General features: G+C 42.6%; 1 protein-coding gene across 1 annotated transcript in view; it reads right to left on the bottom strand.

Annotated features, from left to right (window-relative positions):
- SLC1A3 (solute carrier family 1 member 3) overlaps positions 1-12,608 on the bottom strand; it is a 76,998-nt gene that overhangs the window by 45,215 nt on the left and 19,175 nt on the right. The window contains exon 3 of the mRNA XM_036074666.2: positions 9,916-10,053. Coding sequence (XP_035930559.1) covers positions 9,916-10,053 — 138 coding nt within the window. The remainder of the gene's footprint in view (positions 1-9,915; positions 10,054-12,608) is intronic.

The raw sequence follows: 12,608 nt of genomic DNA, 5'->3' as shown, positions 1-12,608 counted from the left end.
GTAGCGGAGTCTGTAAAGTGGAAAGGAAGTAAAGCGCTTGGTTGACAAAACTTTCTTCAAGTGATTGACAGCTCTTGGAGTATGTGTGTATGTGTTGGTGGGGGCATAGGACATTAAAGAAATAGAAAATATGTTAAAATCATCTTAAAATACTATACCTATCTTATGTTTCCTTTGCTTTTAGAAACGTAATGAAATATCTGGCATTTGCTTCAAGATAATGCAGTAGTGGGACAGAGCGTAGGTCGGGGAGGCAGCCCAGGGATACTAGAGGTGAAACAAGACTGTGTGTGTATACATGCAGATATTTTTGCTGGAAAGTACTGATAAGTTCTAGCAATATGGATGTTGTCTTAGCAGGTTGGATCTAGGAGACCTATAGTCATCTTGATCTTATGGAATATTTTCTGAAACATTAGCCAATAGCTCCTTCTGACTTGTTTGCTTGTCTCCAGAAACTCAGACACTGGCCACCTTTCCTCCAACACCCCGTGAAAGGAAACCCCCTTAGTAATTTAGGGGAATTTCCTTCCCTCTGAAGAAAACTTGGATGGAAACTCAAGCAATTGTTGAAAATAAATAAATAAATAAACAGATGGCAAAACCTCTTTCCCCACATGAGGAAGTTCAGGAAATGGACATTTGAAGACAGTGTTACACTGGTATTGTAGATATCGATGGGTTCATAAAGCAAGTGTGATCATGGGTCGTGCACTGGCTTGTAGCCTGGGGATCTGACATTATGAGGCCAACACTGTCTTCATGAGGAAACTAAAAAGAAGTTTAAAACCTAAAAACCTAGATTCTGCCCAGATTCAAAACTGGCTGGATTATTCCAGCAGATCAATCCTCCAGCAGAAAGTAATACTACCCCAAAACCGTCTTTCTGCTTATCATGACACGCTCTCTAAACATGAAACAGAGGGATGACGGGGTACTTAGCATGCCTGGAGACATACAATCCGTGATGCTGTCACAGAAAGCCTGTCTGGCTCTAGAAACTCTCTCTCTGTGTACATGTATGTGAATGTGCATGCATATGTGTCTTTCTGTTGGTAGACACTCCAGCATCTTTTTTCTTGGCTTTCTGGGACACAGACAAGACTTTTATTGATTGATTTATTTGTTTGTTTGTTTATTTAAAATTTTTATTTATTTATTTGAGAGAGAGACAGAGAGAGGAGCAGAGGGAGAGGGACAAGCAGACTCCACGCCCACCGTGGAGCCCCACACAGGGCTCGATTTCACAACCCTGGGATCATGACCTGAGCTGAAATCAAGAGTTGGAAGCTTAACCGACTAAGCCACCCAGGCGTCCCCAGACAAGTGTTTTATAATGGACACAGGTTCCCAAACATTTTCAGGGGAAGTGGTTCTCCTAGAAGAAGTCCATTCAAATCAGAATCAATAGACTGGGTGTCTCTGTGTGCTCGGGAGTACTTTCATGGTTTGCTCTATATATTTCTATATGGTTTTGCTCATACAAATGGTAAGCATTCATTTTACTTAAATGATTTCAACTAAAATCATATGGAATAAATCATGCTACGCCTTTGGGAACATGCATTAGTAGGGGCGAGGGAAAAGCCAGAACGCTTCCTGGAAGATGGGGTATCTGAACTTATAAGGACCTGACATAAGTAGTCATACCCCCAAAGGACGATGCTAGAAAAACTGCAAAGTGGTGGTCCTTAACCCTGGTGCATAGTAAAATCCTCTGGAGAGCTACAGAGAAACATCAATTCCCAAGCCCCATTTCAGACCAATTAATTGAAGAATTTGGGGGTTGGGAGAGGGCAGGTGATGCCTGGGCACTAGGTCCCATGTAGTGCAATTAACCTGAATGGGACAGAACATACTCTCAGACTGTGACCTCCAGAAGTGAGCAGTGCATCAGACGCTGTCTCATTGTAGAAGCACCCCCTGCCCCCAGCCCCCACCCACCACTTCCAGTCCTTGAGCATAAATCTCCAGTCAGAATTCATCAGGTAACTTACTCTCCCGGAAGCCATTATGGCATCAACAGAAGAAAAACATCTATTCCCAACACCACCCCCCGCCCCCAGACCTATAGTTCCAGAGTGGTTTGAAGGAAATTATCAAATTGGTAATATAAGGGGGAAAATTTATTTTTCTTAGAGAGTGATTTAATTTTACAAGAAGCTTTTAAAATTTCTTTCTTTTTAATTTTTTTAAGGAAGGTTTCAAAAATTTCCTACAAACCAGAACTGATAGAAACCACAGACTAACTTGAAGCTTCTGCAATTTACAGATAAGAGTTCCCAACTAATGCAGGCCCAAGCCTTCTGGAAGGTTGCATCTGACAGAGAGCCTTGAGCCTGTGGCCTCTGATCTTTCAACTCAAGAGCTGTTCCATTTTACACCACAAACATGTTTCCACAAACATTCAGTTCTTAGGTGACCACAGGCTGAACTCCTCTGAGCTCCTGGTTTGTTGCAGCGGATACAACAGCTGGCCCAAACCCAGCCAGTGAGCAGAGGGTTGGGTCCAGGTCGGTGTCCCTACCCTGACATGTGACATCTGGAGCACTGGGTTCAGTTCTGGTAGTGGGCTACAAGGGAGGGCAGCCAGGGTGGTGAAGGGCTCGGAAGACCTGGGACACTTAGCTTGTGTTTAGGTGTCCTTTGGATCGTTGGAAAAACTGTCATCTTCCACTGCTCCATATAGCACAATTAGGACCATTGCGAGAACCTTACAGGAGACAGACTTCTCAACAGTTTGGACCATCTGAGAGTGGAATGTTCAGGTGGCAGCTGACAGCCCCCTTCCAGGGGTGTGGAGGGGGCGGTTCTCACTGTGGGTGCCAGGCTGCCCCCCATCACCTCTGTGTGCCTTCCAGCTAGGAGAGCCTCAAGTCTCCAAGTCTCCCTCCTGAAAGGGACAGTTTCTGTGGTCAACACCCTGTCAGGAGACTCTTCTCTCAGACTTCACATCCTTGAGGCCACATTCCCGGGACGGGGGAGGGGAGGTGATTTTTGCTGGGAAACTCGCAGGGCCCCACCCCTGGCTCTTACTGCATTTAATGGGGAAAGAGTCAGGTGTGAGGAAAACAATGAGGAACAACCACAACAGATGCTCCTTCTCTCCCGCTAACAGAGTTGTGTCCTGCTAGGGAGCACTAGTGTCCTGAACCCTGGAGAGTCCGGAAGAGGGATGGTTGCATTGCTCCTTGTGTCCTTTGTTTCCCACTGGGCTCATCCTGCCTAGGTCACCACTCCCCTGTCACACTGCAGTCCCAGGCCTCTCCCCCAACCAGACTTGAACTCCTTAAGGTCAGGAGCCTTGTCTTCCTCGTTGTGGTATCCTCAGGTCCTAGAAAAGTGGCTGGCATGTGAAAAGTCTCTACAAATGTTTACTGAAAGAAGTTGTCTGTAACAGAAACGTAGACTTTTTCTGAGATAGCTAGACTTACGTGATTTTGTCTACATTCCAACAAAACCCCAAATCCACTAAAATTTTTAAAAATAAAATGTAAAAAATAATTACCCAGATTTCCTTTCAATATGATGCAAAAAAGAAAAGAAAAACAAAAAGTCAGGCGATCTCTACCCCACAGATGGGTCTTCCCATTATATCCTACTCCCTCCTTCTCTAGATGGACATTCCTTGCCTTCCTTTCCATGTTTCTGAGCAGCTCTAGAGAGAAAATAAAGCAGGACCAGCCTCATTTGGCCTCAAATGAGCTGGGCTGGGGCTTCTTTGGCTTGTTTCCAAGCCACCACGAAGACTGTGTGCGTGCTGAGACAGGACTCAGTTTGTCTCAAGTTTTGGTTTGCGGGGAAGGCTCTGCTCACAGCATGTGGAACCCGGGGCCCTGTGGATTCCGGGGTACCACACACCGGGCCTGAGTTTCTCAGGAAAGACTGTGGAGTTGTATAACCAATGAAACTATTTAGAATTGTGCAGCTGGGATAAGGGGATCACATCCCATGCTGGAGGGCAGAAACCAATCCCCTGCAGTGGTGAGGAAAGAATTCTCTCTGGCTCCCATGTTGTTACTTGATTAACTTCACGGTTTCTTAAATTTACCTTTAATGGGAAAATGATCGTGGCGAGGATCACACACAGGAGACAGTCTGGAGGCTTCGTGCCATGCCTCTGAATGGAAACTGGGTCCTCTTGCTCTAGAACTTGCATTTACACAAAGCGGACCACCAGGACAGCTCTTACTGATGTTACTATGATGGCCAAAAGTTACTGCTAACTGAGCACATGTTTGTGCCAGGCATAAATCCTCACAACGTAGGTACCCACGACATAGTACTGTTATCACCTTCGTTTTACAGAGAATGAAAGGGAGGCCCAAAGAATCTCCTCCCCACTTATGATAGACACATTTTTCTTCTATAAAATGTATGCATGGGGAGAAGGGGAGAAGTCTACAGTCCCTTTTCTCATACATAAATGCCTAGAGTATTTCAAATAGGCCTTAGCTATAGCCCAGGCCTGTGACAATCAATAGTTTAAAATATTAAATTTTGCTTACGTGATTTTAGCTTTCATTTTTGCAAGCCCTTAATAAGCCCTTCACATGTCCAGGTAATCGATTAGGAATTGCCTAGTTCTTTTTTTTTTTTTTTTTTTTGCCTTCTCATGTTAAAAGAAATGACAAACCTTTAGATTATTCTTATTGTAACTGCCATTTTTTCTGAAGCCAGAGAGATATACTTGGAGGTACAACACTTATTGTTCTTTTATTTTCTCAGGCAAAAGAGCCCTTGTTGGTGATGGCAGCTTGTTGGCCTTAACGATGGTTAAGTGCTATGTTCCACCAACTACACTGGTCAATAGATTGGGGAGGAAGCTGCCTACGGAATACGTGACATGTCTCAGAGCTTGTCACATGGGGGAGGAAGTACAGGCAGGCAGGTAATGTTCTGTTTTTCTGGATTTAAAAATACTTGTTTGTTTGATTTGGGATATAAACAGAATTGTTAGTTTTCCAAGGACAAATGGGTTCCAAAGATCTTTTGTCCTTGGGAATGTTTAGGCAGAAGCTGGACAATGACTTGGAGGAGATACTCCAAGGCTGGTTGGACCAGAGTAGTGTTTCCAAAGTAGAGTAAATACAGTGGTATTTATTTATTCTGGTGGGACAGAAACCCCTCCGTAATTAACATTAAATCACATAGTGAGAAAGTCATTCTTTTCAATTCTCTTTCAGTCCTTGTATTACAGGAAAGGTAAGTCTTATTGTGGTACTCAAATGCATTTAACACCTCATTAACACCACCCCGGCCCTCCCCCCACCGCCCCCACCAGGCACCTTTTTAAACAATGAGAGCCCAGGTCTCAGGCTCTCAAAACCTTTGGCAGGCAATAGTAGCAATCCAGAATTTTATTAGATTGTAATTTATTATCTCCACAAGACAAGTAACAGGAACTTTCTGTAATGATTTAAAGCATTGGAAGAAAAGTATGTTGATTTCAAGAACATTTTAAGGAAATGAGAATAGGGGTGGTAGGCATATACCTTTGGGATGGAGATGCCATGACTCAGAAAGTCAGATTTGGGATCATGTTCCTAAAATCAATCCAATGTCTTTCTTGTTGCCCTGGTTGCCCTCCCTTGTACCCCACTCCCAGAATTTAACCCAGTGCTCCAGATGTCACATGACAGGGTAGGGACACCGACCTGGACCCAACCCTCTGCTCACACTGGCTGGGTTTGGGCCAGCTGTTGTATCAGCTACAACAAACCAGGAGCTCAGAGGAGTTCAGCCTGTGGTCACCTAACAAGAGGTCACCTAATAGAGAGCGAGCCTTACTCCCTCATAGTTGGAATTAGGATTTGCTTAAAATATTGTGTGATTTCAGAGATGCAGGGAAGCTCTCCCTCTTCACCCAACATACATCCTCTTGGGGATCGTATCTTCGTGTTCATGTCTCTCTTGTGCCTAGCTCAGTGTCTGACATAGTAAGAGCTCAAGAGATAGCTGTTAATGAATGAATGAATGTTAAAAGATACACTTCATCCATCTCATAGCCTCAACTCCAGAGTGCCCTACATGGGCCCCAGACACTGCCCCCACTCTATTGCTGTTGGCCTTCCCCTACTACTCCCTTTTTACTTACACTATACCCAACGCCACAGAGATCATTGGTCAAGTGATGCTCCCCGCTTCCAGAAAGCTGGAGACACAGTGTGAGTTAAGTAATTGAGGAGGAATACACATTTAGATGAGAAAAGAAGAAAGTACTAGTTTTCTGAAAAGATGAAGGAGGAGGTGATAGTTGTGTCTACAAAGCACAACCCGAAATGGAGTTTAATTATTATCCAGTAAATTTAATCAGGCTAAACCAGCCAAACCAACTCATATTTCTGGCATGAAATATCTAGTTTGGCTGCCTATGCTGACCAAATCAATAGAAACTGGCGCCAAACCTCTATTTTATTGTGTGGTTTGTTGGCACAGACTTACTCTTCTTGTTCAAAAACACAGGTACTTGAGTACAAATCCAGCCATTAGGCTTGCTCCCAGCTTCTCTCTGGCAGCTCCGGAATGCTAACACACACCAAGGGTATTTGGAAAGATTGGAATTTCGAATTTGGGAAGAGGAGGACATGGCTTATTGGAACTTTAGAGCCCCAATTCACAAATGTGGATGTTTCAAATACAAAAACCTAACTTAGATTTCTGAGTTTAAATAGGACTTCAATATAATTAAATGTACAGAATCTTTTAAAACAAAATACCTAATCCAACAAATGCAATAAGGGCTTCGTGCATTTCAATTTCTGTCTGTAGAAACTCTGCAAGTTTCGACTTAAAGGCAGTGATCTGTCAAATACTTTCCCACTGGGAACTATTTCTAGGGGAGCAAGAGCCCTGAGTTCTGATTCTGGTGTTCCCGTCAGGTGCAGGAAAGATCAGCACAGCTCTGACACAATGAGGTTATGCCCAGAAGATGGAGAGAAGTTTTCTAATCGCTATTTGTTTAGGTGGGAATAAATGTGGTGTTTAGGAATATCATGTCGAGTGGAGCTTTGGCAAGGAAGTGTGAATAGTTGAAGAAGGCCATAAGGGAAACCCAGTGATCTATGGGTGCACCCGGGTAGCAGTGCATCTCTTACAATGAGTAGCACCGACATTCAAACCTGAGTTCCTATATTGGTAGCCCAAGAGTTGGTTTGGGTCTGCAAATGAGCTTTGTTTGGCTTGCAGTGTTTTGTTCTGTTAATTGTAACAACACTGAAAAATCTGGAGGTTCTTAAAAATTTTTTAATTTCGGGGCTCTCTTGAAAAATCAGCAGATTTGACAGATGGCAAAAATTTTGTCCCTTGTCTACACTATTCTGTAGCTGGATCACTTTCCGCTTATCATCACGCTTGTCCCTGTTACTTCTCCTGTCAAAGAAAACTGTTTTTCTGTATCCATGCCTCTACCAAAGTAAGAAAACAAAAAGTAGCCTGAAAGGGCAGCTTCATATATAATCATCACCTGCTTGGCCGTGGGAGGCATTTGAGTTTGCTTTTCCATTCTAAAATAACGGCCCTGACTTTGTTCCCTTCCTAGGCAACACATTGTCTGACACTTTCTCCACATTCTCTAGCATCTCCCAACACACACAGGGGTCCTCCAGGGATGCACGCAATCTGCAGAAGTCCCCCCATTCTGTTCCTCATTCCCATTGGGTCATACCCTCTTGCCCCCCTTTTGGTTTGGAATCACTGTATTTAAAACCCTGAAGGAAAGTCTTATTGAATCAATCATTCATCGTAATTGAGCATAAGTATCCAAAATACCATGTAGCTTGGAAATTACTGCTTTGAGGTTAACACTTTAAAAAGATCTTTGGCAAACTAAATTATGTCCCTTGTCTTAACACAGTCCCGGAAAAGGGCTGAGACTCTTTTCATGGTCCCAAGTGGCAGCGTCCCCAACTTGCAATTAGGTTACATTTTAAAAGAGCATTTAGTATTGGTTGCTTGCAGCTTATAATTCCTTTCAATATTATAAATGTTGCTAGTTTTTCCATGGCTTACCCACAAATTTCTTTTCAACCATGCAAAGGGACTGACTGCATCATAGTGTTTTTTTCCTGCAAAATCATTCAATGAAAATTTGCATTCCTTCAATAAAGTTGGTGTACTAAGTATTAGAAAACATCAGGAAAATCCACTTTGAGGTAACTGTCAAGTAAGATTGCTACTAAGGGGAAGTAATATTTTCTCTAATTATACCAAATGAGGGCTTCCTCTTAGAATGAGTGACACAGGGGGTTTTTAGCACAATTACCAGAAAGCAGAAGCTTCTAAACCCTGGTCCCACCCTCGAAGAGACAGTATAAAGGAATCCAGAACCCCTCAAGTTTGTGTCTAGGAAGACCGCAGTGACTCAAGTCAGACGCCAGCCAGTAGGACTGAGCAAGAGGGATGCCCTGCTCCACTAAATAAAATGGCACATGTGAGTGTGTTCTGTCCTCTTGGTGCTACTGCAAGAACTTGCTTCCCAGAAAAATGTCAATACGTGGATAAGAAAATGAGAATGTAAGCTCACGTCAGCATTTAATCTAGCTTCTGTGATAAGAGCTGGGGCTGCTACGGTTACCCATGGTCAGCAATGGGCCAGGTCACTTCGGTAACAAGCACCCCCATCATTCTGCCTACATGATTATTTTATGGGCACTTTCTCCTCCAATGGGAGACTTGCGTACAGGCAATCACTTGTTTAAAGATCTGAACAAGTGGAAGCCAGTAGAGATCCGCGAGGCATTGGGGAAAAGCTGACATAGTTCCTGTCCAAGGAAGGCTAGCCCTCCCAGGCATGTAGTAGTCAGAATCTTGCCCCATGACTTTTAAGTTGTGCTATGAAGTTCTTACTACACAGAGATCTTGAAAAGAGATTATAAATATCCTTGAGAACTCCCTGGGAGGGGAAAAGATGCTCAGAGCCAGCTCACATAGAGGGGGAGTGATGTGCCCAAGGAGGGACAGTGAGCCAAGGGTGGAAAAGAGAACAGGGTCAGTAGTACCTGAGTTCTGGGCTTTAGCTACAAACCCAGAAACCATCCTGCTGGGACAGTGTCTATGGACATTCTTTCTTCATGTCAGAGATGTGCTGTGGGGAAAGAGAAGAGTGGGCAGGAAGGAATGTATAGTAACTTTTTTTTGCAACTTCTTGGCTCCGTTGGTATTCACCAGTCACATGTACAAATGACTCCTGAAGCATTTCCCACGCAGGAGTCAACTGCTAGCTTACTGTCACAGAAAATAGCTCCTACCCTGCAGAGCGTCCACTCATTGAAAATCCAAGTGTCAACGGACAAAATATCCAGATGGGGAAATCTCCCGCCCCCTCCCCATTCTCCCAGCAGCGTAAAAGGTAATGGGGGTGGGGGACAACCGGAGAAGGAAATGAAATCATGCGGGTTCACCAGGAAAAGATAAAGTGTTGGTGGCAGCAGAGTTGGTGAGTGTGTTGTGGGTATTACCTCTTGATGAGGCTTCCAAGAAGGCTCCCGCTCAAGTCCTGGTGGCTCTGAGAACAAGCATTCTTGCATCAATAGCTAATAGGCTGTCCAACCAGATGTTATCTGGGTGGGATAAGAGGGTGAGAAAACAGACCTGTTGTACGCTCTTGTCAACTATATCGCTGCGGTCAGAGAAGGCTGGTGTGTAGTGTTTAGCAAGATGCCTCTCTCGTAGTGAGGCAGACCAGATTACGTGGTTGTTCAAATCCGTTTCCTCTTGTGATTGGTAAAATACGAGAGTTACAATCATTCATGCATTACTAAAGCCTCTTCTCCATCATTTTGAAGGCACTTTTTTTTTTTCTAGAACAGAGCATGCATCCAGCAGAAACCTAAAGCATTTGCTTTTCTAAGTGATCTTTTGCAATAAGCACACTTAAAAAAAAAAAAGGAAAAAAAACCAAACTGCATATGGTACCTGTGACAAGACTGGAGATGATAAGCGGTAACACCAGCATTTGTAACATCCTCATCAGAAGTTCTCCAGGAAAGGAGAAGTACTTGACTTCCCGGTAGCTCATTTTGTAGGGTCGGAGGGTAAATCCAAGGATCGTACCTGAAGGGGGGAAAACCGGAGAAAAATTGAGTCTTTTTTAAAACCGAAGTCATAGTCCTAGGGAAATGAGGAACTATTTGGCTGGTGGTCACTGCTGTCAGACAAGAGTACATTTATTTAAGCAGCAAATATTTGTGCTGCTTTAGGAGCAAGGGGTATTCCCGTCTCTTCGGTTGTAGTCTGGAAGGATCTGGCTGAATCCAGGGCTTTCAGCAGAACTTAGAGAAAAAATGTTACTGGCTTCAGCAAATGAAAAATTTCTTCGTCTAACTTGAATGCAGTAGAACCCATTTTGACATGGCTCAGTACAGAGTTACAAAGATAGGGCATAACTAGGAGACAAATCATGTATCCGTGAACAAGGCAATATAGGAAAAAAAAAAACCATAATGAATTTCCTTTGTAACAACAGATGTTAGGACTGCCAACATAACCACTTATAAAGGGTAGTGTAATTTTATTTTTTTTCCAATTAAAAAAATTCCTCTTGTTCACATTGTTAATCCATTTTCATCATCTCCCTGTCTGCACACCATGCTTTCTGTCTACGTGGTCTTGATATTACCTTGGCAACTGTATTGTACAGACTTGTTAGTTGCTGGCAAAAGAAGACTCCAAAATGAGCAGAGACTTTTTTCCAAAAATTTTCCCTGAAAACTTAGGGGGGAGTAAGAGAAAGAGAAGGCAATTTTCCCCTTAATTTTCCTTCTGCTCCTGGAACTTTAAAATATATTAAAAAAAATAACTTTATCTGTAAATTAAATTATGCACGATAGCTTTTGAAGTGTTCAGAAATCAACAAACACATTGAATAAATTTACTCCCTCCCCCCTTCCCTAATTTACTTTCATCGCCCAAGAAAATGTATTTATTCCAGTATTGTAAATATTTTCAAAATTTCTGTCCAGCTATGACTAAAACATGTGAGCTATAGAGAAATATTGAGTTATCTAGAAGCTAGAGGTTGGGGAAGGGGGAGAGAATACTGGGTAGACATAAGTTTTTCCAAGGGAAGCAAGCAGTTCTTTTTTTTTTTTTTTTTAAGCAAGCAGTTCTTTAAGGAAACTGAATCATCCTAACTTCTTATTAAATGGGCTTCTTCTCGGGGGCGCCTGGGTGGCTCAGTTGGTTAAGCAACTGCCTTCGGCTCAGGTCATGATCCTGGAGTCCCGGGATCGAGTCCCGCATCGGACTCCCTGCTCAGCGGGGAGTCTGCTTCTCCCTCTGATCCTCCCCCTCTCATGCTCTCTGTCTCCCATTCTCTCTCTCAGATAAATAAATAAAAAATCTTAAAAAAAAAAAAAATAAATAAATGGGCTTCTTCTCTTAGGAAATGAGGCACAAAGTTCATTTCAGCTGTCACAGCAACTCCAATTTCATTTCTTGGGTCTCAGCAACCATGAAGTATCCATTCTTTGATTATATAATGTGATATTCCAAGTAAGAGTCTGAGTCTATGTGGCTAGAAAATCTGGCTGATCCAGTTTTCAGGGCCTTTGGGAAAATATTTATCGCGTTTTCCCAATGCAACAATAATACGTTCAAGAGAGAAAAGGGGATTTGGAAAACACAGAAAAGAGAGGCAAAAGCCTGCCTCTCTTGGTTCGACCACTTAAACAGCAAATAGCTAATGCTCACTGAGCTCCTGCCATACGCCAAGCATTGTCAGTGTTTTACTTGTGTTGGTCTGGATACTTAATCCTCACAAAAACCCTCCGGAGGTAGGTACTATTTTATCACCAAAGCACTGATGGAGAAATCTAATCACAGTGAACTTCGAACTTGCCAGATTCCAATAGCTATTCAATACCAAAGTCAAAAAGGCACTCAAGTGACAGAGCTGGGATTTAAACCCAGGCATTTGGACTCGGAGCTCACATTCTTGACCACCTCCCAGACTACCTACCTCTCCAGTAGAGCTAAACAACCACTGTTAGGGCTTCTGTGAGTTTCTTTTCAGAATGTTCTCATACAGAGCTAAATATATGGAAATCACACAGAATATACTTTTCCATATACAGTCACCATTAAGCATCGCTTTTAGCCTCATGATATCAGATCCAATGACTGTACCAAATTTACTTAATACTTCCTTTGTTGTTGAGCAGTTAGGTTGGTTAGCATTTTTTCCACTTTTATGAAGAACACCATGATGAATGTATGAAGGCTGTTTTAGAACTAGAAATATTTTTTTAGTGCAGTTTAGAGAAAGGAAACCTGTGTATTGAAGACTATGATGACCTTGATTGATGTTATCAAATTGCTTTCCCAGTGGGGTGGCCGCTCAGTTCAATGCTTCGTTAGTGAAGCATTGAACTGAACAATGCTTCCTATTGCTAGGAGCTGGGAGAATTATCATAAAAAACTGTTAAACAAAATTTGTGAATGTGATGAGTAAATAGTACATGTGTCTTATTTCCTTTCAATTTACTTAACATCTAACGAGGTCAACCATTTCTCCTAATTGTATACTCTCCAAGCATTTACTAAATCCTAATAGTTGAAGAGTTTATATGTGTATATGTGTGTATTTGTTTATAAATTCTTTGCATAAT

This window comes from Halichoerus grypus, chromosome 2, assembly GCF_964656455.1.
Source record: "Halichoerus grypus chromosome 2, mHalGry1.hap1.1, whole genome shotgun sequence".
Classification (NCBI taxonomy): Eukaryota; Metazoa; Chordata; class Mammalia; order Carnivora; family Phocidae; genus Halichoerus; species Halichoerus grypus.
The sequence above is the reverse complement of the archived record's forward strand: the minus strand, read 5'-3'. Positions and strand labels throughout refer to the sequence as shown.